This window comes from Pelobates fuscus, chromosome 9, assembly GCF_036172605.1.
Source record: "Pelobates fuscus isolate aPelFus1 chromosome 9, aPelFus1.pri, whole genome shotgun sequence".
Taxonomy (NCBI): domain Eukaryota; kingdom Metazoa; phylum Chordata; class Amphibia; order Anura; family Pelobatidae; genus Pelobates; species Pelobates fuscus.
The window spans coordinates 64,132,023-64,157,286 of record NC_086325.1 but is presented as its reverse complement, the minus strand read 5'-3'; the positions used below and the strand labels follow the sequence as shown (position 1 = coordinate 64,157,286).

Sequence of the window (25,264 nt, the reverse complement as noted above, 5' to 3'; positions counted from 1 at the left end):
AACTAGGAAGTTAAATGACCTGTTGTCTGCGTGAATGCCAAGGAGGTGTAACCAGCTTAATTTATAAAAGTTTCAGTTTCTATTGAAATTAGCATTTTTTGAAAAATGAAAAGAGGACACACTCCACACACATACAGCTTTTCAGCAAGCTAAAGTTGTTTAGGGATCTGGAGTTACCCTTTAAGGCTTTAATCTCATAAAAAATGTTCTTTCCTACTAACTAGTAGTTGTTTACAGAAAGCTAACCGTATCTCTGAGTTCTAGCTGACAAAAAAAGTAGTTAAAGCATAGTAGCTAAAATAAGCTAACTTTCCTAAACTTATGTTTTGAGAATATGGCAACTTCACTTAGTTGGCCATAGTCAGCATTATTTGGCAATAGCAGGCCCATGGTAAATTCAGATTAAGGAACAGCACACACATAAAAATACAGTTTTAAATTTTACAAGGCAACATAAAATCACATATCTCAGCAAACAAATATGGGGATTCAGTTCCACTATATGGCCACAATGTCAAAGTACCCCAATAGTTGGATCCTATGCTAATTTTTACATGGGAGACACACTATTTAAATAATGCTAGTGCTAAATAAATATAGCTTAAACTAATTAATCAATTGTAGGTGCATTGTTAAGATATATCACTTAAAGGACCACTATAGGCACCCAGACCACTTCAGCTTAATGAAATGGTCTGGGTGCCAGGTCCAGCTAGGTTTAACCCTTTTTGCAGTAAACATAGCAGTTTCAGAGAAACTGCTATGTTTACCTATGGGTTAATCCAGCCTCTAGTGGCTGTCTCATTGACAGTCGCTAGAGGCACTTCCACGCTTCTCACTGTGATTTTCACAGTGAGAAGACGCCAGCATCCATAGGAAAGCATTGAGAATGCTTTCCTATGGACTGGCTGAATGCACGTGCGGCTCTTGCCGCGCATGCGCATTCAGCCGATGACGGAAGAAGAGGGAGGAGAGTCCTAGCGCCGAGGGTAGCCCGACGCTGGAAAAAAGGTAAGGGATTAACCCCTTCCTCCCCCTTCAGCCTGGCGGGAGAGGGACCCAGAGGGTGGGGGCACCCTCCGGGCCAAAACTAGTATGTTTTCCTTTCACTATAGTGGTCCTTTAAATATGTGAATAAATCAATAAAAAGACAAAGTGAAATAACTAAATAATTAAAGTAATAGTGCTTTCATGTATATATTAACAATGCAAAAATTAAATCTGCTCTATATCAAATAGTGTTAAGGTGACATTGGTTTTCTGTTGATGTGTGTAGGTTTATGGTTAGATATTACAAATTCATTAAGATTTAACAACGCTTACAACTAACACTCACTATGAGATGAGAATTAATTTTGTTTTTATGAACTATTACAGGGAGAATTGAGAATTCAAACCAATAATTCACATATTGAAGGCCAGAGTAGCCAATGTGAAAGCATATGAAGACATTTTCCAGTTTCACTCTTTTGGCCTTACATTTGAACTTTACTTTGAATTCTCAGTTTAAAAATTAACCCTGCTAGTATCAGCCTACTTTAGTTATAACATACAATATTTCTTCCAGTCTTTCTAAACAAGAATAAACTCACTTCAAAAGGGAGAGCATACAAATGTCAAAGTTATTAGGATAAATAATAACAAAATAAATGCATGTAGAAAATATGACAATATCGCAGGAATAAGAAAAATAGAATATTATCTAAAGAGTCCAAATTAAATAAATTGCATATTATCAAATCACTGGGGAAACAACACATGTAATATAGTGTAAAGGGAAAACAGGAGGAACAAGAGTGTAGCCCATGGATCAGCGCAGCTAAGAGGAATAGGCCTTGACAGAGCCAGGAGGTAGGCATAGCAACCACAGGAAGTTAGTGACAGCTAGCATGCTGGGTAGGGCGGAGCCATAAGGGGAATATTTACACAAGCTATTATATGAAGTGGCCATTTTAACTAAACCTAAGCTTACCTGTCAGATGTGTAAGCTGCCTGCCCTGGAGGGAGAAGGCAGCAGCATGGATGCAGCATGGAAGAACAGAGCAGTATTCAGGCAGAAGGCAGCATGGAGGCAGCATTGAAGAACAGAGCAGTATTCAGGCAGAAGGCAGCATGGAGGCAGCATGGAAGTACAGAGCAGTATTCAGGCAGAAGGCAGCATGGAGGCAGCATAGAAGAACATTTTTAATCAGTGCTTCACTTACCTGTTAATTGTGACAGGTCTGGGAAGTTCTTCTTTTTTCTTTTTCTGCAGGTCCATGGCGTCCCTGGAAGAGATCCTGGCTGGAGTGAGGGCAGCAGTGAAGGACCGTGGGCTGGCCTGGCTGCATGAGCAACTGGGGGCTGCAGTTCCCCCTCCGGCACCAGCGGAGCGCAGGACGGCGCGAAGAGCACGGCCACCCCAGCGTTGAGCCCGGGCATGGCGCCCGCACCACGGCGTCGGAGGAGCCTGTCGGCGCCCAGTCAGGAGGCGGGAGGTTTGGAGGTTGCTGGAGGACGGCCGGCGCCGTATGTTCGACGCGGCGCCGGTCGGGCGAGCACGGCCGCAAAGCGCGGGCCTGCAGCGGCAAGCGCCCACTTAAGATGGCAGCTGGCGGCAAGATACCGCGGGAGGAAGGCTCCAGCACGGCAGGAATGGCGGCCGGGATGGTGGAAGAGCACATGGAAAGAGGCAGTTCACTGAGGCGTCCCGGTGAGTCTATACTTGTCACTGTGGGGCAGGGGACTGGTGGGACAGGTGACAACTCCGCACAGGCGGCCCCCCAGCCGCTCAGGGGTGGCCCGGTCAGCAGGATCAGTTCGGAGACGGCCTGGGAGGTGGCCAGAACGGGAGCGGCAGGGGTACCCTCAGGTTGCCAGGGGGGGGCAGGGTGCCCCAGAGCCAGGCGCAGCAGCCAACGTTGGGCCAGGCCCAGCGGATAGGGGAGAGTCACGGGGTGCTGCACTGGACAGGGATGACAGGAGCTGCTGCAGCGGGAAGATGGGCCCCTCAGGCTGCTCTCACGGGGGGCACCGCAGCAGGGACACGGGTAGGAGGCATTGCAGAAGGGAGCGGCGCAGCGTTAGCGCCAGGCCCAGCAGCAGAAGGAGGTCAGCGGGTCGGCAGTGGAGTAGGGACAGGAGCCCGTCACACAGCAGGCGCAGTGGTTCCAAGACCAGCTGCAGGGGGAGGAGAAGGAGGTCCAGTTCCACGGACAGTCGGGGGAGGAGGCGGCGCAGCACATCTGATTCTTCGGGCTGCAGTGCGCAGGGACGGCGGAGGGCTGCCAGGAGCAAGGAAGTTAGGCCGGTGCGGAGGTGCGAAGCTTGGAACAGTGAAAAGGAGCGTAGGGAGGAAGGACGGGTAGGGTCCCAGCGGTACAGTCTACCCAGGTTGTCTTCTCCTTACAGGTCGCGGAGCAATACCCCTACGGTCCTGAGGAGGGATCAGGCGAATAGGAGTCGGCGTCATCTGGACACTCCAGGGCCTGAAAAGGTGGACGGAAGGGCGGCATCCCCGGGGCCTGGCACGGCCGGGGTCTCCAGTGGTCGAGGAGTGTTACTCCTACGAGCTTGAGGCGGGACCAGCGCGGACAGGAGTCGGCGTCCACCAGATACTCCAGAGCCTGGCAAGGTGGACGGAAGGACAGCACAGACGGGGGTTCGGGCGGTGAGTCAATAAACACACCACACTTTTTAAATTGCAAAAATCATTTTAGAGTCATGATCAAGGAAAAAAGGGGCTGTCCCCACGGTGTGGAAGGGTGGGGTCACCGAAGGGCGGTCGGGAGGCAGATGTTAGGGCGGTGGTGATGGCGTGCCGGGAAGGGGAATAGGGTGTACCGGTACCGGGGACATTCGACGGGGTAGGAGAACAGTTAGATGTGTGGCAATATTCCAGGCGCGGCGTGACGAAATGGGCATGTGTCCATCGCGGGGACATTGGGGGGGGTCACTTGAAGGCGGAGGATAAGTTTTGATTAAGGGATTTAAAAAAAAAAAAAAAATGTTCCTGTCTTCCGCTCGAGGAGTTCCTTGATTTTAAAAGGGGATGATAAGGAGGCCGGAAAAGAAGAGGAGGGGAAAGGCGGAAGTATCGCAAGATACTGAAGACTTTGGGAATTGGCTTAGGGCTTTTGTATCCTAGTAGGTGTAATCGGGGTAAGGTCCCCGTTTCCTAATGATGGTGCGGGAAATTTGCTCTTTTCGGGGGCTGCCGGCGCGCCCCCCAGGAGCAGGCAAATTCAGTCTGATAAAAAACGTATCGCACCCAAAGGGGCATCGGTAAATGAGGACATCGACACGGACCTGTTCTGTATCTTTGGCATCATTCGGCCTTGCCGTCGAGTTGGTTCGGGGGAGCGGGACGTGTTCGATTATTGACGACCCTTCCATCGTTTGGGTTGCATGTTTGCAGGTGCCTATGGGTAACCTCTGCTTGCCAAGGGGCAGTTCCATTTCATGTTCCTACTTCGGGAAGTTGGTTCCGTCTGGGAGTGGGTGGTGAAAGAGGAATCAGGAAGGGGTTCCTTAGTACATTATCTGTAAGATAGCTTGCTGTGTGGGCTCGGCTGGGCCGGGCCTTTGTGGACATACCTTACGGTCGCGGGAATCCTACCGCGCGTCTTAGCTTAGGCTGGAAATTGTTTCGGTGGTAGGAGAGTGTCAATTGCCTGGGGATCAGTTGACTGCACTTTGGGAATTAGGGTGAAGGTTCACAGGCCCAAGAAGGTCCCGCTGAGAAATCGCAGTTGTTCATAAGGCAGTTTCAAGTTTGCATGTCAGGTTAGTCACGAGGAATGGGTCTGTAGCCGTTTCATGGCGAAGACTACTTGTGGAGCCATTGCGGGTGGTATCGAGTTGTTCACGGATGCCTCTGGGAACATAGATTCCGGAGCATACCTGGAAGGCAGGTGGTGCGCGGAGCGGTGGCAGGAGGCATGAAAGGTAAGTCCTCTAATTCGAAGTTGGCATCTTTTGAGTTATTTCCATTGGGAGTGGCCGTGGCTCTAAAAGGTGAAGGATTAAGGGACGAAAAGTCGTAATTCACAGACAATACGGCAGGGTTCATGTGGTTTACCATCCAGCCGGGTCCTCGGTACAGGAGGTACGCCAATGGCGGCGATTCGTATTATGGTGCAGTCATGCCACGTGCCTGGTTGGCGGAAGGTAGGGGCTGGTTACTTGGCTCGCGCACAAGGGGACAAGCTGCGAATGGCGGCCCCAAGGGGCGTGGGAGGAGGGACAGGCCGGTCCGGTGGAAGTGTGGCAGCTCGAGACGCCATGCTTGGAGGGTTGATACGGAATCCTATGGCACCGGCCACGGGGACCGCCTATGTGGAGGTTTGGGATATATGGGACGAGGCGGTTGGTTTCACTGAGGGTCCCAGTCAAAGGAGGGGCGAAGGGATACCTTGCTGTGGTTCCTAAGCCACTTGTTCTTTCAGCGTTAGCTCCATCGGCAAGGGACAAGAGCATGGCGGCATTGGCGTTGGGGTTCAAACTGACTGATTGGGAGGAAGTGACGGAATGTTGACACGTCCGTCAGGCATCGCGGGTCTTACGGAGAGGTATGAAATATGTCGGTGCCGGGCGGCTGGTTTCCTTGGGTAATGCAACGCCTGGTGGTGTGTTACTCTACTTTTGAGGTGAGTATGTTTGCGGTGGCCTTCTCGGGGGCTTGGAGCCATTCGGATTGGGAAGCTGGTGAGTGCCTTTCAGGCGGGTGTTGGGGGGGTTCTACACTCGGTTGTTGAACCTCAGTCGCTTAAGGTAATGATTCGGTGGGGTTGTACAAGAACGGATGTGTATGGTAAAGGAGGTTTGGTAAAGCTATATTCCTTGCCGGGGTCAGGGGTACGCCCGGCGCCAAGCGCATCATGTTACTTGGAGCTTCGCCCGGTCATCCCGGGTGGCTTACTGGTAAAAGGGGACGAATCGGCGCGGTCACGATTCAATTCACGCAGGGGTTTGTTCGGAGGGGCTTGACAATGTTGGGTTTGGATCCCGGGCACTTTGGGGCCCAAGCTTCCCGTATAATGGCGGCGACAGAGGCGTCCCGCCTGGTTTTAAGTGAGGACCTGGGGAAACGTTTAGGCAAGTGGGAGTCAGTACGGTTTAAGTCCTGCTTGCGGCCGGTCTATTTGGTTTAATGGCTATGGACGTTTGTGTTTGGGGCTATGCTGCTTTCGTTTCAGGTTTGGTGACATGGTTGGTGGGCCACTCTTACATCTAAGGGGCGCAGAAGGGAGCCGCGGTTCGGGTCAAGCGCAACTTGGCTTTCCTTTGGAATTGGTGCACCTGGAGTGATTTTGGTTTTCGGGGGTTTTGGTGGCAAGGCAATGGTGGAGGAAATTTTCCGGAAGGTAACTAGGGGTACTGTCTAGGACATTCTGGTAACCCGCAAGGGCGGGAAGGATATGGAGGCAGAGGGAGGTGGACTGGCTATGGGAGCTGGCCACAGGTGTGGTGGTGGTGCGGTCCGAGATGGTTCCTCGGTTACATTGGAGACATACTAGGTACCCGGTCTCGGTGGCGAGGACGAATTAATTAAAAAATAAAAATAAAAAAAATTGATGGCGGTATTTATCAGATGTGGAGGCGGTGTAACAGTAAAACACAAGAGACTGGGAGGCAAGCTCCCTGGGTACTCCAGGGGGGATGGGGTACGTTTTTTCGGATGTAAGGTGTGATCTGTTTAAATTGGGCCTTCAGGAAGGCATTCAACAGGCCTTATTCCGGTGTGGTGGGGGTCGCTCAGGAGCTTTAGGTGTCAAGTCCTGAGCTGTGGCGGGGAATGGCCTGGTTAAATCGGAGGGTAGATGGAGGAGAAAGTGGGCATCCTGAGGTTTAGTGTGGATTGGGCAGTGTTGCACGTGGTTGGTAGGTTCGAGCCCGTCGGTGGCTCCGAACCTGGGGGTGTGGTGGTGTCTTGGTACACCCTACACTGGAACTGATGGGTAGCGGTGTCTTGGTACACCCCTACAATGGATATGGTGGGTAGCGGTGTCTTGGTACACCCCTACAATGGATATGGTGGGTAGCGGTGTCTTGGTACACCCCTACAATGGACATGGTGGGTAGCGGTGTCTTGGTACACCCCTACAATCGATATGGTGGGTAGCGGTGTCTCGGTACACCCCTACAATTTAACCTGGTGGAAATGTGGTCATATTGGACGGCCAGTTTCTGTATTAACATGTTTTTTAGATTGTTATCTATTGTTATTATTGTGGGGTCATTGCTAGGGGTATGTTATGTATATGGGGGGATGTTAACTTTAATAAGATTTGTTGGCAATGACCCCATTTGTTATTCCTTAATGATTTTATTAACAATTTAATAAAGCTGTGGACTAATTATTTCCAACAGTATAACCTGTGTCCGTGTCTTAATGGGGGTTGGGGTAAGGTTAGCGCATATGCCGGCAAATCCGACTGTGCGCCTGTCATGTAGCCCATGGATCAGCGCAGCTAAGAGGAATAGGCCTTGACAGAGCCAGGAGGTAGGCATAGCAACCACAGGAAGTTAGTGACAGCTAGCATGCTGGGTAGGGCGGAGCCATAAGGGGAATATTTACACAAGCCATTATATGAAGTGGCCATTTTAACTAAACCTAAGCTTACCTGTCAGTTGTCCCTCCCACCCTCCCTGTATTTGGTTAGGTTAGTTGATTTCCCGTTTTTTCACAGCGGCGGGGAATGGCCTGGTTACATCGGAGGGTAGATGGAGGAGAAAGTGGGCATCCTGAGGTTTAGTGTGGATTGGGCAGTGTTGCACGTGGTTGGTAGGTTCGAGCCCGTCGGTGGCTCCGAACCTGGGGGTGTGGTGGTGTCTTGGTACACCCTACACTGGAACTGATGGGTAGCGGTGTCTTGGTACACCCCTACAATGGATATGGTGGGTAGCGGTGTCTTGGTACACCCCTACAATGGATATGGTGGGTAGCGGTGTCTTGGTACACCCCTACAATGGATATGGTGGGTAGCGGTGTCTTGGTACACCCCTACAATCGATATGGTGGGTAGCGGTGTCTCGGTACACCCCTACAATTTAACCTGGTGGAAATGTGGTCATATTGGACGGCCAGTTTCTGTATTAACATGTTTTTTAGATTGTTATCTATTGTTATTATTGTGGGGTCATTGCTAGGGGTATGTTATGTATGTGGGGGGATGTTAACTTTAATAAGAATTGTTGGCAATGACCCCATTTGTTATTCCTTAATGATTTTATTAACAATTTAATAAAGCTGTGGACTAATTATTTCCAACAGTATAACCTGTGTCCGTGTCTTAATGGGGGTTGGGGTAAGGTTAGCGCATATGCCGGCAAATCCGACTGTGCGCCTGTCATGTGAAAAGCAAATATCAAAACCGAAAGTTACCAACAGGACAAGTTTAATAAACACAAATTATTATGCAAAAGCTATAAACTATACAAATCTGCTTTAAATTCCTAACGTTTTTAAAGTCACAAGAGACTGAGAAGTGCTAAATTGCTAGTCACATAAAATGTATAATGCGTAATGGTATTTGGCAAAACAAATACGAAAACATATATACAAAGTATATTAAACGGTAAAGTGCTTGGTTGCATAGCGTGAATAGCTAAAGTGAGACTTTCTAAATTATAGTTATTTGGTGTTCTGAAAACTTACAATGAATGCACTGTATAATGTGCACTTCTCAATTCTAATATCCCGAGAACAATTCTAATTTTTTTTTTCCTAATAATTTGTATCATACATTTTGTTTATGACACTGACAACAATTGGTCTCCTGCAGACACGTTCATTATCAGGCGTTTTCTGCCTGTTGCATTAACCATTTAAAACATAAAGTGCTTTCCTAGTATATACCACAGTTTTTTTTCTTGCTAATAAACAGCAAATTGTAGTGAATTGGAATTCTAAATGCAAATGTCAGGCTGAAATAGCCCATATGAGGCGACATTGTAGAATTTGTCCATATCAGCTATTTTTCCACCAAAATGTGAAGTTTGCATCTGTTTCCTATAATGTTTAGTGGATATGCTTAACATGATTATATTTGTTATGGGCCACATTTATATTCATAATATATATCCATTTTAAACCCTTTTGTAGAAAGATGAATGTAGATATGATGATAGTAGACCTCCAACTTTCCTGCTTTCTGTGGGACAGTGCCTATTTTAGGGTCCTGTCTCGCCATGCCAATTTAGTTCCCCAGTGTTCCACATCACAGTGCAACCACATCATTAGAGCTGGGTAGTGGGCTCTAGGATCCAGCAGAGAGTGCAACAGCAGCAGTCTCTGAATTATGTGGGCAAGCTGGATGCCAGGCTGACATAGCATTGTCTGTGGGCAGGCTTGCCCACTTTCCAAGTAGGCTGTTCATTCTGGGCATCTCCAGTGACCCAAGTTTTGTCATTGACAATGCCCCTGAAGTTCTGTCCACCTGTCCTAATTTCATACCTCCCAATGAGGTAGGTATGTGATAGATTCATCAATCATTTATCAAATGGATGAAATATAGCATTGACTTACAGAATTAAGATGTTTGAGGTTGCTGCAATACTTTTAGTTTTGAGGCTTAAAGTCTCCTGTAGATTGTGGGAAGAGGGGGATAGCATTTAGGCATTTATTACATCCCCTCTGTACAATACAGAGGGACAGAGAAAGACCTGATGAAAAATATAAGTCGCTCCAAAATTGAATCTCCTGCTGGAATGTGGCACTTGATGGAATAGATTAAAATTTCACTGCTTTGCAATGTAAAATGTAGGTGTGTAGAGTTGAGTACATTATTACATTGAGATAAGCTCATGCACTATTGCCTCCTCCTTTTCTCATTCCGTTTGGCTGTAGAAGGTTGGGGTTAATGTGGGGATCATTCAGATTCCAAACTTTCCGAACCAAGGAGCACATGAGCTATGAAAACCTATATTAGCATGCTCTCTGTGCATCAGAGAGTGTTGGTTTAAATTATACAGGGGGTTCTGCTGTTACCACTCACTCTGCATCTTCTGTACAGTAATAATTTATATAGCACCAACTTTTCCTCAGAGCTTACAGTTATAGAATTGGGATATTTGGCAACAAGTAATTGACATACACAATACAACAGACACACAAGATGAAGACGTTTACACATTCTAAACCTGAGATGTCATGATTATTTCCAAGGAGCATGATCACATGTTTTGGCTTGTATATAACGAGACACTGAATGCCTCATTGGCCTTCAAAGGAATGCTAAATTGATCGAACCACTTCCTATCTACACCATTTCTTTCTTTCTTTTCTGTCTTCTAGGTTGAGGTGTTATACAAGCACTGACCAGCAGCCCCAGGGTTAACCCACCTGCTGCCTCAGTTCTGTCTCAATTCTGCTGAATTGGTTTTCTTGACTGAATTTTGCCGAACCAAACTGGCACATTTCCAAGCTTCAGAGCCGCACTATCATTAAATATTATTATCTAGAATATATTATATGTTGTTGTTTCTGGTATTTAACTTTAGACTTGTGTTGACTTGTCTGCCTTCCATACTCCAGACCTTGACTCTGTTTACCATCTTCTTTACTCTGGTATCCCTGACCTCGGTTTGTTCCTGACCTTTCGCCAGCTGTTTTAAGGTCTTTCTCACCTATTGTTTGTTGTTTATGTTTCGCTGTACTGTCTCAGGTTTTGTATGCAGTTTTTTTTTACGAACCTGGAGATCTTGTGGTGTGTAACCTAATATAATGAGCCTGGAATGGGTAACTTTGTCATATTACATAGTTTCATAGTTACATAGCTGAAAAGAGACTTGCGTCCATCAGCCTTCCTCACATTTTTTAAGTTTTTGCTGTTGATCCAAAATATCCAAAATAACTTATATCATAAGTTATGACAAAACAAATAATAATAGTAATTATTGCAATCAAACGAGTAGCAGCATGTAGAGATGGGTATAAAATAGTACAAAATACTTCAACTGCCAGTCAACATATGGCAACTCACTTATTCATCCTAAAGAAAATAAATTGTAAAATAAATAAATTTGAGGACCAGTTATGTTATTAATTACAAAGATTTTCTCAAACCTGGGCCAGTGGTCGTGTTCCTGCTTCCTGGTTACGTTTGACTAATGAAACCATAATGTTTTTCTACAACCTTTGCCTTGACACCATTGCCACTTGTTCCTTTAAATACCAGCTGGGGGCAGAAATGGTTGCACACAAATTTACCTCTGTCAGGAATTCTTCTGTACATTTTATTATTCCACCTTTGGCTCTCTGCTGATTATTTTTAACCTTTAGCACTTTTATATCTATACAGCTCAGTCTGCCTTCAACAGGAGATGTGTGTTGTCAGAGAAACATGGAGAGAGAGAGAAAAAAACTTAAAACAATAGAACTTAATGGGACAGTTCTGGAGTTTTTCAAAAACCTTTATATTTTAACTTGAATGAGGAGAATTTCACTTGAATGAGTCAAATTTAAAGGGACACTATAGTCACCAAAACAACTTTAGTTTAATCAAGCAGTTTCCGTGTATAGATTATGCCTCTGATGTCTCACTGCTAAATTTTCTGCTATTAGGAGTTAAATCATTTTTGTTTCTGTTTATGCAGCCCTAGCCACACCTCCCCTGGCTATGACTGACACAGCCTGCATGAAAACTAAATGGTTTAATTTTCAATCACATGTTAAATAACTGTTAACAGTTTTATTCCTACCCTGTAAATTTAATTTTACTTACATACAGGAGGCTCCTGTAGGGTCTGGGAAGTTGACAGTGCAGGAGAGATGAATTTCTGAATTTAATAGAATTTGCTATAAAGGAGCGTAAACATTAGATGACTCTTTACAGGAAGTGTTTAGGAAGGCTGTGTAAGTGGCATGCAGGGAGGTATGACTGGGACTGTATAAACAACGTGATTTAACTCCTAAATGGCTGAGAACTGAGCAGTGAGATTGCAGGGACACGGTCTATACACCAAAACTGCTTCATTAAGCTAAAGTTGTTTTTGTGACTGTAGTATTTCTTCTGGGCACTACTGTAGCCTAAATAATTAAATAGTTTTTCTAGTAAATGTCTCTAGGGCTGATATGTGATAGTTGAAGAACTGACATTTTGTGTTCTAGACTGGATTCTGCTTGTCTTAGTGTTCCAACGAGACTTAGCAATGCCTCTCAGTACCTGAAACCCTGGTCATTTTGAAGAATGGAAGGTGCCAGTGACTGCTGAATTCATGACAGGTGTATAGTCGCCATTTGGGCAGTCGGAATCCAGGACAAACCACCCCCATATCCTAACCCAATAACACACAGACACTAAGTAATATGGGGAAATTTGTCCACAGCTTTATTAACCAATAATTAATAATAATATTAATAATAATAAAAATAATAATAACGATAATAAATTAACAGATAAACATGGGTCATTGCCCCCCATACTCCGCCCCCTCGCATCCTGTTCCTTCGGCTACCATACAAAAGGCAATGACCCCCATATAATAACACATATACATATTTATAACATACACCAACATTATTCCAAAGTGCCAACCATCCATTAACCACGGCAGGGGTATACCCGGATACCCCTGCCCCACCAGGTTCTGAGCCACCTCCAGGACTCGAAACCTCTCAACCACCGATGACCACAATCTGTTTATTCCACCTCACGTTCATCCAGGGGAGCCTATTTCCTCTCCTTCAGCTCCCCGTCCCGCCGCTGTGAAAGAAACGGGTTAAATAAACACATAACAAACAAAGGGAGGGTGGGTGGGACAAACTCAACCAGGTAGAAAGTTAGAATGACTCACCTAAAATGGCTGCTCATTTAAATAGCCAATCCTACTTACCCATAATTCCAACCCTTGCTTACTTCCTCCTAAGCCCGCCTCCTAACCCCTGTCAAGGCCTTTTTCCGCTTAGCTGCGCTCTAGCTACATGGGGCTACATGACAGGTGTATAGTCGCCATTTGGGCAGTCGGAATCCAGGACAAACCACCCCCATATCCTAACCCAATAACACACAGACACTAAGTAATATGGGGAAATTTGTCCACAGCTTTATTAACCAATAATTAATAATAATATTAATAATAATAATAACGATAATAAATTAACAGATAAACATGGGTCATTGCCCCCCATACTCCGCCCCCTCGCATCCTGTTCCTTCGGCTACCATACAAAAGGCAATGACCCCCATATAATAACACATATACATATTTATAACATACACCAACATTATTCCAAAGTGCCAACCATCCATTAACCACGGCAGGGGTATACCCGGATACCCCTGCCCCACCAGGTTCTGAGCCACCTCCAGGACTCGAAACCTCTCAACCACCGATGACCACAATCTGTTTATTCCACCTCACGTTCATCCAGGGGAGCCTATTTCCTCTCCTTCAGCTCCCCGTCCCGCCACAAGCTCAGACCTTGACCCCTTAAGCTGTCTGAGCTCCGCCACCCCGAAGAAACAGAGCCATCCGTATACCATCCTGCCAACCCAAGTTGAGCAGGTCCAATCCCACATCCGAGAGGTGAACACCATCCGAGCGGTAGTATCCTGGCAACCCTTCCTCCAGCTCAAGGTGCCTTACCACCACACCCCCTACCTTCCGGACAAAGCTTGCCATCAAGCTATTCACTTTCTTTCTGCACCTATCCATAGCCACCGGATCCCGAGCGTGCCGCCACCGGCGCCGCGGGACAATCTCCGACCAGACCAACATGACCCCCGGAAGCAGGCCCCTCAACTTATTGATGTCCTGCTTCATCCACTTCACCAGCCGGCGTTGCGGCGTAAGGCCCAGGTCATTACCCCCAATATGTAGGACCAGCAAGTCTGGCGTGTATCCTGCTGCCAGCATCCCAAACAGTGTACCACAAACATCCCCCCAGCAAAATCCCCGATACCCAAACCAACGAACTGCCAACTGGCCTCTCGGAAAACCCAGCTGCTGGCCTTGCGCTCGAGCTGTGGCCCTCCTCTCGGCCCAGAAGACAAACGAATGGCCCACGATCCATGCCTCACGCCCTGGGGGGGAAAAAACAAATGATGAGGGAAGTCCGACAGAGACCCCAACCCCAGCCCAAACAACACAGTGAACCATTTCAATATAGCCAGTTACAAGTCTATTTTTTTTTTTGCATAAAACGGTCCCCAAGTCCATTACTCCAACAGACCCAACCGGACATAGGAACGGAATCTTACGGATTCCCACCTCCCAATCCGCTTCACCACCTCGTCCCCCAATCCCAACCGAGCCGCCTCCGTGGCCGCCCCAATACGGAACGAGTGCGTTCCAAATCGTTCAGCACGAAGCCCTAACTTGCCCAAGCCCAACCGAAAAACTTTCGTAAACTGGAACTGAGAAAGGGACGATCCGTCGGCATGTACCAACAAGGAACCCCCCATCGCTGGCCTCCGCGCCAGGTACTCCGCCGTAGCAGCCAACGGGCACAAAGCCGAGCCTGGCAAGGCCCCCAGTGCCACGTCCCGGCCCACGCGGCGGACGTCCGTTTTGGATCTGCCAAGGTGCACCACCACCTTCCCATCCAAGACACGAACCCCCGAAAATTGCAGGCCCCCCTGCAGCATCTTATTAGCGCTCACCAATTCCCCAATTCGGAATGCCTCAAAAAACGCCAAAATAAACGCCACCTTGAACAGCGAAGCCTCGAACCCATCGAAACAGATCTCAGGCAATAGACCCACCAAATCCCCCAGTAGCTGAACCGACACCGGGCGCCTGGTATCTGGCGACCTGCGTCCCTTGCGATAACCCTTCACGGCTTGCCTGATGACGAAGGTCTTGGTAAAGTCCTCCTTCCCATGCCACCTAAACCAAAATGCCATCGCCGCCATGGACCTGTCCACCACGGCAGGCGACGCCCCTTTTGCCAGCAACTGACAGGTGTACCACAGGAAAGCATCCCGCAGGGCATCCCCGCCGTCCATGGCCAACCCGTCCAGCGACCGCTCCCACAAGCCCCAAACCTTACTGTACGAGGCCCAAGTGGCCGGTGCCAGAGAAGCCTTCACAAGTCCTCCAAGCAGGATGCTCCCAGCTGCCAAATCTCGTCCGGGCAAGCCTGCCCTTCCTTCGATGCCCCCGGCGCCACCAGCCAGAATCGGGACCACTGAAAACGAGACAGAGCATCAGCCACCTCATTCAAATAGCCGGGAACATGGCGCGCGCGAAAAACAACATTCCGAGACATACACAGCAATACCGGTCGCCTAAGCAGCTTAACCACCGGCCTCGAGGCCGCAGACTGACGATTCACCACGTGAACCACTGCCATGTTATCCGAGAAAAAGACCACTTTCCGATCGCGCAGCCCGTCGCCCCACAGTGCCATCGCAACGACCAACGGGAACAACTCAAGGAAAGCCAAGTTGCGCATAAGAGGGCTCGAACCCCAAGATTCCGGCCACCTCTCCGCACACCAGCAGCCACCAAAATATGCCCCAAAGCCCACACTGCCCGATGCATCCGTGAAAAGCTCCAGCTCGGCCGACGACTGGCCCTCCTGCCGGAACAACACCGTCCCATTAAAATCCCGCAAGAAGGCATCCCAGATGCCCAAGTCCGCTCTCATGGCCGCCGACACCCGGATTGAGCAGCCCAAAATTGAGCAGCCCAATCAAAGACTGGAGCTGCTGCAGAGTAACCTTGCGCGCCCCGGCCACAGCAGCCACCGCCCCTCGAAGCCTGTCCAGCTTATCCCGGGGCAGCCGACATTCGCCCAACCCAGAGTCAATCTCCAGACCCAGGAAACTCAGACACGTGGACGGGCCTTCAGTTTTATCCGCCGCCAGCGGAACCCCGAAGTGGCCCGCCACCCACTCAACCGTCCGCAGCAGGCACAGGCAATCCAAGGAATCAGCCGGCCCCACACACAGAAAATCATCCAGATAATGCACAATAAAACGATTCCCCGCTTCCACCCGTACCACCCATTCGAGAAAAGTGCTAAATTTCTCAAAATAGGAGCACGAAATGGAACAACCCATGGGCAGGCACAAGTCCACGAAGTAGGCCCCTTCGAAGAAACACCCCAGTAGGTGATGACAGTCCCGGTGGACCGGCAGCAGCCGAAACGCGGCCTCAATGTCCACTTTAGCCATCAGAGCCCCACGCCTGGCCCGCCTGACCAGATCAACCGCCCGGTCGAAAGATGCATATGACACAGAGCACAAGTCCTTATGAATACCGTCATTCACCGACTCCCCTTTCGGGTACGAGAGATGGTGAATGAGTCTAAATTTACCCGGCTCCTTCTTGGGAGCCACCCCAAGTGGGGAAATCCGCAGGCCTTCCAGCGGAGGCACTGCGAACGGGCCCGCCATGCGGCCCATCCCGACTTCTTTGCCCAGCTTCTCCCTAACCACGTCCGGGAAGTCAGCCACAGACTTCAGGTTGCGCAGCCTCCCCGATCCCCCCTCCCGCTCCTGAAACGGAATAAAAAACCCCGTTGCAAAACCCGCCAGGAGCACAGCAGCATCCGCCCTGTTATCGTAGCGGCTTAGCCACGGCTCCATCGCGCTTAGCCTCACTGGGGTTAAGCCCAGGGGAAGCGGATGCACCCCTCCCCCGGCCGCGACAGCCGCACCGGCGCCACCGGACTTACCCTTCTTGAAGCAGCGGTTGAGCCCATGAGCGCCTCCGCAGCCGGAGCACTCGTGCTTGAAACGACAGGTGGCCCCCCATTTGCATTGGCCCTCATTATAGAGCCAGCATAAGCCCTTTGGTAAGGTGGCCGACGAGGCAGACTGCCCCCTTGCGCCGGCCGAGTTCTGAAAGGGTTTCGCCTTTTGCGCCATCATCAGCTTCATCCAGAGCGGCAGGTCCATTTGGTCCCACCGCATACCCGGGTTAGCCGCCAGCCGCTGCCTAAACTGCTCGTCATACCGCCACCACGCCAACCCCCCGTAAGACCGGTACGCTTCCCAAATGCCATCCAAATAGCAAAACAGAGACGAGCATAACCCCGGCGATTTCTCGCCGAGCACGCTAGCCAGCACGCAAAAGGCCCTCAACCAATTGCCAAAGGACTTCGGAATCTTGCGATACCGCTTCCTCTTCTCCTCCTCCTCCTTTTTCTCGTCCTTCTTATCCTCCTCTTTGAGGTCAATAAAGTCCTCTAATGGGAGGAGGGAGAAGATCTCACAGAACTCACCCTTCCATATCTTATCCTTTACGTCCTGTTTCAAATGAACCCCCAGCGGGCCCGCAAAAGATACATACGCGTGCTGTCTAGCCGCGTCGGGGATACCCCCAGTCAACTCAGCCCGCTCACTCCCAGCCTCCCCTACTTCCTGCGGCACCACCATGTCCCCGCCCGAACTAGGCCCTGTGGAATTCCCGACCCGAGAGCCCGTAGCCACAGCACCCGGAGCCCACACCTGACCAATGCCGCTAGTGTCACCCCCCGCCCCCAATGAGTGGAGTAGTGCCTGAAGTGTGGTAACTAAAGCGCTAGAGTGTAGTGACCCACTGGACTCACCGGCCAAGCCCCCCGACGCCGGAACGGTGGGGGCTGCAGTGCAGATCGCCCGACGTCCAGGAAGAGGAACTTCCGCCGCTGTCTCGCCGACCGGGGAGACCACCCGGTGACCAGCCTGCGAGGAGGCAGAACGGCTCCGAGATCTAGGACAAGGAGAAGAAGTCCTGGGTAGGGTGTAACGGACATCAATACCCCTCCCGTCACGACCCCGGGAGCGCCTGCTCTGCACCGAAGCCTCCCGCTGACCTCTACCACCACGTGGCACCTGGGAACCCCTGGGGCTACGACTCCTCCCGTCTCTACCAGCAGGCCGCCCCTGCCGACCATACCTAGGGGCTGCCGCACCTTCCCCTGCCGAGCTGTCCGAGGGGGAGCAGTGCCGACCCGACCTCCCCCGCGCATCCCGGGACCCCAGAGATCTAACGGGCGAAGGACTGCCGCTACTACTCCCAGAACCCGGGCCCCCCCGCCGCCCAACCACTACGGAGGATCCCAGTCCCCGGCCTCCCCTACTCCTCTGCCTAACTACCTCCGGAACCCCCTTTCCCGCACCCACCGCCACTGCCCCCTTACCTTTTCCCCCATGCTTACCAGACCCCGTCGGCCCAGACCTACCCACCACCCCTTCGGGGGACCCGCTCTCTGACCTGGCCGCATCCCGAGAACCCCCACCGCCCTTGGAACTCACTCCTTTCGAACCACATATACGCTTAGGGGCCCCAGGACCCTCCCCCTTACGACTACGGCCCGGGCGCCCTCTACCGGCCTACTCCTGCCCCCCCCCCTGTGGCAGAGCTCCCCCTAGCAACCTTCCCGCCAAGAGGGCCCCGGCCGGAGCCCTCTGCACTTGCCTGTTGCCTCCCAGGCCGGCCATGCGGTCTCCCGGATCCAGCCTCATCATCATCGTCACTCTCCGATGGGGGGGAAGCCCTCCTAGACCTCCCCTCCGTGGGTCCCGCACCACCAGGGGGCCGCCCGGCCACCTCCGACCCGAAAGCAGCAGCGCCCCCGTCCACGATATCCTTCTGCCGCCGAGTGCTCATCCGAGGCTCCGGCCGCACGCGGGGAGGCAAGGCCTCGACCACGCGGCTCCCGGGCCTTCTGCCGGTCGCAACCGAAACTCCACTGCTTCCGGGGACAACTTCACCGGGCCCCGCGCCCGGGCTTAGCCTCCTCGGGGGCCTCCCGGCCCGGACCGGTCTCCCGCCATCGCCGTCCCGATCCGCCGCCTCCGCCAGGGCAGGGCCTAGCTGTGCCCGTAGCCAGTCCACACCCTGATGCCGTGCCGCCGACCTGATCCCCTCCAGCAAACGCTTTACGTCGTCCATTGGCCCTGCAGAGGAGACAAAAGAAATCCGACCAAGCAAAGTCCGCGCACACCGAGGTGAACACAAACTCAACCAGGTAGAAAGTTAGAATGACTCACCTAAAATGGCTGCTCATTTAAATAGCCAATCCTACTTACCCATAATTCCAACCCTTGCTTACTTCCTCCTAAGCCCGCCTCCTAACCCCTGTCAAGGCCTTTTTCCGCTTAGCTGCGCTCTAGCTACATGGGGCTACAAACTGCACCCAATTTAAAGTTGCAATAGCGAATCTCTTTTAAAGTCAATGAGCAATTTATTTGTAGCTAAGCAATGCTACACACAGATTAGAAAATATTGGGTTCAAAGTAAGGACCCAGTGTAATATGAATGTTTCTCTAGAATCCTGAGATGCAAGTATTGTGTGCTGTCTGATTACCAGCTAGCTATGTAGATAAAAGTACAATTATAATGACCTTTATCTTCAGTCTGCTGAGAGAAGATACACCTGCAAGGCTGAGTTAGAAACCAGGAAATTCCCAGAGCCAGGGTCAACTTTAACCCCTTAAGGACACATGACATGTGTGACATGTCATGATTCCCTTTTATTCCAGAAGTTTGGTCATTAAGGGGTTAAAGGACCACTAAATGCACTCAGACCACTTCATCTCAATGAAGTGGCCAGGGTGCAGTGGCCCTGCAGTTTTAACCCTGCAATATAAAACAATATTTTTTTTGTAGAAACTGCAATGTTGCAGGGTTAAATATACCTCTAGTGGCTGTCAATCCCTTACTATAGTCCCCTAGCCCCCACTATAGCCACTGCCTCCGCCCCCACTACAGCCTTTATACCCCCACTGCAGCCACTATTCCCTTACCATAGTTACTAGTTTTCCCACTACCACCCCTATTTCTCCACTATAGCCCCTATCCCCACACTTTAGGCTCTCTGCTCCCATTATAGGCACTGTATCCCCACCACAGCCCCTATTCTCCTCCTATAGCGCCTGTCCCTAATGCAGCCACTATCCTTCCCACTACAACCCTTATTATTCCACTACAGCCTCTATCTCCCATCATAGCACTAGCCACCTCACAATAGTCCCTATCCTCTCATTACAGTCACTAGCCCCCCACTATTCTCTCCTATACCCCAACATTAGTCCATAACTCCCACTCTAGCCAATATTCTCCCTTTATGGCCCCTATACTCTTATTATAGTTGCTATCCCCCCACTATTGCCACTATCACCTCCACTACAGACCCTATCACACCACTACAGTTCCTATCCCCCCACAATACTACTACCCCCACTTAAGCGCTATCCAAAACTGCAGCCCCAAATGCAACATAATATGCTTCCCACACAATCCCAAAAACACACACACACACACCCCACCTCTTCCAGCCCTGCCCCACTTATCATCCAACTACCCACCGACTCACATTCACCATTAAATCATACCTCAACTGCCGTATAACTTTGTGTGTGTGTGTATATATATATATATATATAACAAAAATAAATAAGCAAGGCACTCCCCTTAAAGCTTATAAATATGAAGTATAAACTGCCTAGGTGCAATCCCGCGTAATGTATAATAGAAAATGAAGGGAGCACACTAGGACTCTTCTCAGTGAAAAAAAAAATGGTATTTACTGTATCATCAAGTAATACATATTCTGTGCAAAGTACAAAAAATCGACGTTTCGACCCTCCTTGGGTCTTTCTTATCTTGATCTTGATAAAGACCCAAGGAGGGTCGAAACGTCGATTTTTTGTACTTTGCACAGAATATGTATTACTTGATGATGCAGTAAATACCAGTTTTTTTCACTGAGAAGAGTCCTAGTGTGCTCCCTTCATTTTCTATTATATATATAATAGAAGTTGCTGTTTAGTAGATAGGAGAGTGCGCTGGATCTTGTGTATTGTATATATATATATATATATATATATATATATATATATATAAAAACCTGCATAATCCTTGCACTCACGCTCTAAGCTGTAATGCCGTGTGCCAAACCTGGGCTGACATAAATAAAATCCCACAGATAAGACTGCACTCACGGTCTTCGTAAAATCCAAAATGCTTTATGAGGTATTCATTAAAAATAGGATCAATGTTTCAGTCCCTCATGAGACTTTCCTCAGGATCAAAAAAATAAATGCTTTTTTGATCCTGAGGAAAGTCCCATGGGGGACTGAAAAATTGATCCTATTTTTAATTAATACCTAATAAAGCATTTTGGATTTTATGAAGGCCGTGAGTGCAGCCTTATTTGTGGAATTATATATATATATATATATATATATATATATATATATATATATATATATATATATAACAAAATTATAAATGCATCGCTTTTGTTTTTGCCCCCATTTTTCATGAGCTGAACCCAAAGATCTAAGACTTTTTCTATGTACACAAAAGGTCTATTTCTCTCATATATTGTTCACTCTCAATATATATACATATCAGGGGTGCATTGAGGAAACTGGCCTTGGGGTAGATCCATCCCTGAGTGACAGGTGTGCCCTTGCACCTCCCCATTGTAGGTCCTACTGTTTTAGAATAATTTGAATTCATACCTGTTGTCCGCTGCACGCTGCTCCCAGCCTCTACTAATTTAGACAGAGAACTGGAAGTTGTTCTCTGTCGGAGCTAAGCCCAGTGGTGTAGTAAGTGTGAAGGGAGGGTGTGTAAGTCACAGCTTGGGGAAGTATGACTACATTGCCTTTAAGTGAAGTGTCCCTTTAAATTAAGCTGGGTACAGTCTCATTTATTTACCAGATGCCAGTTTGGTTACGTCTGAAAACACTACAACAGTGGTTCCCAAACATTTTAGGTTCAAGGCTCCCTTAATATTTAAATATTTTTCCAAGGCGTCCCAAGTCAAAAAAAATTTTAGGTTGTCTATATGTACAGGGCTGCGGCATATACTGGGCCCCTGTTCAGCATCAATGTTTCCTGATCCAGGATGGATACAGAACCTAATCTTGGTAGGGGCACTGGTAGATTACTTAAAAAAACAACCCAGGGCACTATAACCACTACTTCACTCTGTAGTGGTTATGGTGACAGGAGTGCCGCGGTGCCCTTCCAGGGTAAGTAGTCAAACTGTTTAAGAACAGTTTGACAACTTACCTGGGGTTTTGTCTGGATAGGATCTGTAGCATGGTATAGGGGCAGTAATGTGTGTGTGAGGGGTGCAATGTGTGTGTGAGCTGTGCAATGTGTGTGGGGTGAAGTGTATGTGAGAGAGGTGCAGTGTGTGTGTGTGTGAGGGGTGCAGTGTGTGTGTGTCAGGGGTGCAATGTGTGTACGGGGTGTATTATGTTTGTGAAGGATGTAGTGTGTGTGTGTGTGTGTGTGTGAGGGGTGAAGTGCAGCTCCTGAGGCTAGAGTTCATTTGAGCGAGATTCGAAGCATTGCCATGGTAACTGTGGCAATGTTCCGAGCTCACAAGAAGAGAACCCGGTGGAGCTGCAGGTTAGAGCTTCCGGGGTCCCTTTCTCCCTCCCCCGCTGGCTGCAGGGGAGAGATATCTCTGATCTCCCCTCTGGTCCTGCAGGGCCCGCATGGGAAAAATGAGGCACGGTTTCTAGACCTATGGTCATAGCACCGGGGATACATTTTGCAGCGCCCCTGTGTACTGGGGCGCCACGTCACACAGTTTGGGAACTGCTGCACTACACTCTTTTACTTTCCATCCTCTTTTGGACAAAAGTAGCACTGTGGAAATATATAAATAAATGTGATTTTTTTTTTTTTTTATGATATTCCTAAATGTTTACTGGAATATATCCTGCACTCATACAAATATAAAAAGTACTTGCTATTTAAGTCTGGGTAGCAGAAGCAAAATGAATACATTTCATAGACTAGTCATAGTAAAAAGAGTTAATATCCTGTATAATGCAACTCCTAATTAACTTCAATGCGAGAACGCAATATTGAAGTCAGAGTATGCCACTGTCTTTTGTATATTGGACTTTGTCAGTAGACCATTCAGCATGCTTTGTAGTCATGTTTGTACAAGTTATTTTATTCTCACGCAATGTGACACGAAATATGTCATCTGGGGGACTACAAGAAAGACATTATTGAAGTTATCTACGATGATAATGTAAATCGCAACAATATGATATATTTATTAACTAATGATTTAATCCATACAGTGGATACGGTGGATTTAATTAAACTGCTAATACATATTCATTTTGATCAAATTAGAAAGATGTGCAATAAAATTGTCTTTGCGTCTGTGTGTTTGCAAATGATGACATTCGGCAGTTGCAAGGTGGACTGCGGACAGAGCTTGCCTGTTTTTTCCCCCCAGGCACGGCAACATGGTGAGCATCAATCCATGAAATTCTGTACCATTATTAGCTCAACATATACATCTATTGGTACACACAACATATACTCAAATTAAAGAACATTACATTTTACTTATACAATAATCTAAATTAAAAGGTCTATATAGTATAAATTTGAATGCAGGAGGTATAGCCTATATACCGAAGATTGAGAATGTTCCTGCAGCTATTGCTACTGCTTTCTCTTCCCAGCAACTATCGTACGTGAGCTGTAGTTGCTGCTATTATTTATTTGGTGAGTGCATTTCACTTGTCACAGTATTATAGGAAGGGAGTACATACCTCCCCCCATTTCAAATGAACTAAGAGGGACACATTAAGGTTTGGGTGGGCCCATGGCCAAAGGGCAGGGTCGTTGAATTACTAATAACAATTTATGGAAATAAAATGTAATTTAGAACAAGCACAATGTATTTTGCTTACATGGTAAATATGGTAAAAATCCCATAATGTTTAGCAACCAATAAAGAAATGTAAAAAAAAAAATTCTTATACCATATGCATAAAAAACAGGGGCTCAGGGGGACCGAAAAAATGGTTAAAAGGACCTGTAGTATCTCATTAAACAGTTCAAGAAAATGCACATTCTTATCTTTATATTGGAGCTAACTCAATAATCAGGGACTTTCAAAATCAGCTGATCCAAAAATATCACTACTTCTATTCCAATAGGGCAAAAAGGGTTGGGGCAAACTAAGAAAAGAAAATGAGCATGCAGGCTAAGGGGAGATAGCCAGCACATGGATGGGGCTAACCTGCCTAAATTAGACAAATCCAACAAGCTCACATATACTGACAGTGTTGTTATCTCAGTCATATTGCCATATTTCAGCATTACCATGTTAGTACACCTACACTACTGAGAGTAGACTACTTTTGACAATTATCTTTAGCCAGCCATTTATCAATTAGCTTTCTGCACCACAAACCAGGGCACTACCTGTATTAACATCTGCTTAAGGGGACACTATAGCCACCAAAACAACATTAGCTTAATGAAGCAGTTATGTTGTATAGATCATGCCCCTGAAGTCTCACTGGTCAATTCTCTGCCATCTCGGAGTTAAATCACTTTGTTTATGCAGCCCTAGTCACACCTCCCTGCATGTGACTTGCACTGCCTTCCAAAACACTTCCTGTAAAGAGAGATCTAATGTTTATACTTCTTTTATTGCACATTCAGTTTAATTTAGAATTTCTTACCTCCTGTTCTGTTAATAGCTTGCTAGACCCTGCAGCAGCCTCCTGTGTGTGATTAGTTCCATTTAGAGAGCAGTAGATAAAACCGTCTGGAGTAAGTTAACATTTTGTTTCATACAGGCTGTGTCAGCCATAGCTAGGGGAGGCGTGGCTATGCCTGTATAAACAGAATCAAAAGTGATTTACCTCCTAAATGGCAGCAGTGAGACTGCTGCGGCATGATCTATACACAAACATCGCTTCATTAAGCTAAAGTTATTTTGGTGACTATAGTGTTCCTTTAATTATTTGGGATGAAATATTCTAGTTTCATTATTTATATACCGCAATTCACTGTTTAGTGAGTAAACACTCTGAATTCTCCCTGGCCCTAGAAAAGTAGATGTGAACAACATGGAAATGGGATAACAGAATGTAAACATATCATTAAAGTTCTCTTTCCAGTAATATCCTCTTCAATGAGAAAATCCTGTAATGATTTGACCTCACGTCTTACTTATTTCATATAATTAGGAAACCATTGAACATAGCTACCTTAATACAAGTCTGGCAAATATTGCAACTGATAAGAAGCTCATTAGCTCCTCCCTAGTCTGCCAGCTGAACATACTGTGTTAATCTTTTTATTGTTTAATTTATGGCACGAAAGGGTAGGCTTATTCAGTAACGAAGTGATAACACAAATGCTTCAAAAAATCCTTTAATAGAAAGGTTAGACCAAGTTGTCAGATATAAGGATTCTCTGTATTTCCTGTAGCGAGTGTGTTGCTCAGGGTAGGGAGCCAAGAATCGCGATGGTCTGCAATACAAATGTGTAATAATAGGATGCTTAAATTTTATTACACATTTGTATAAGGAACTAGCACTCCAACCTTCTAGAGATTGGG

General features: G+C 47.8%; 1 protein-coding gene across 1 annotated transcript in view; it reads left to right on the top strand.

Annotated features, from left to right (window-relative positions):
- Positions 1 to 2,583: 2,583 nt before the first annotated feature.
- The window catches only part of ADGRG4 (adhesion G protein-coupled receptor G4), a 146,182-nt gene continuing 123,501 nt past the window's right edge, over positions 2,584 to 25,264 (top strand). Inside the window, exon 1 of the mRNA XM_063433434.1 lies at positions 2,584 to 2,692. Coding sequence (XP_063289504.1) covers positions 2,584 to 2,692 — 109 coding nt within the window. The remainder of the gene's footprint in view (positions 2,693 to 25,264) is intronic.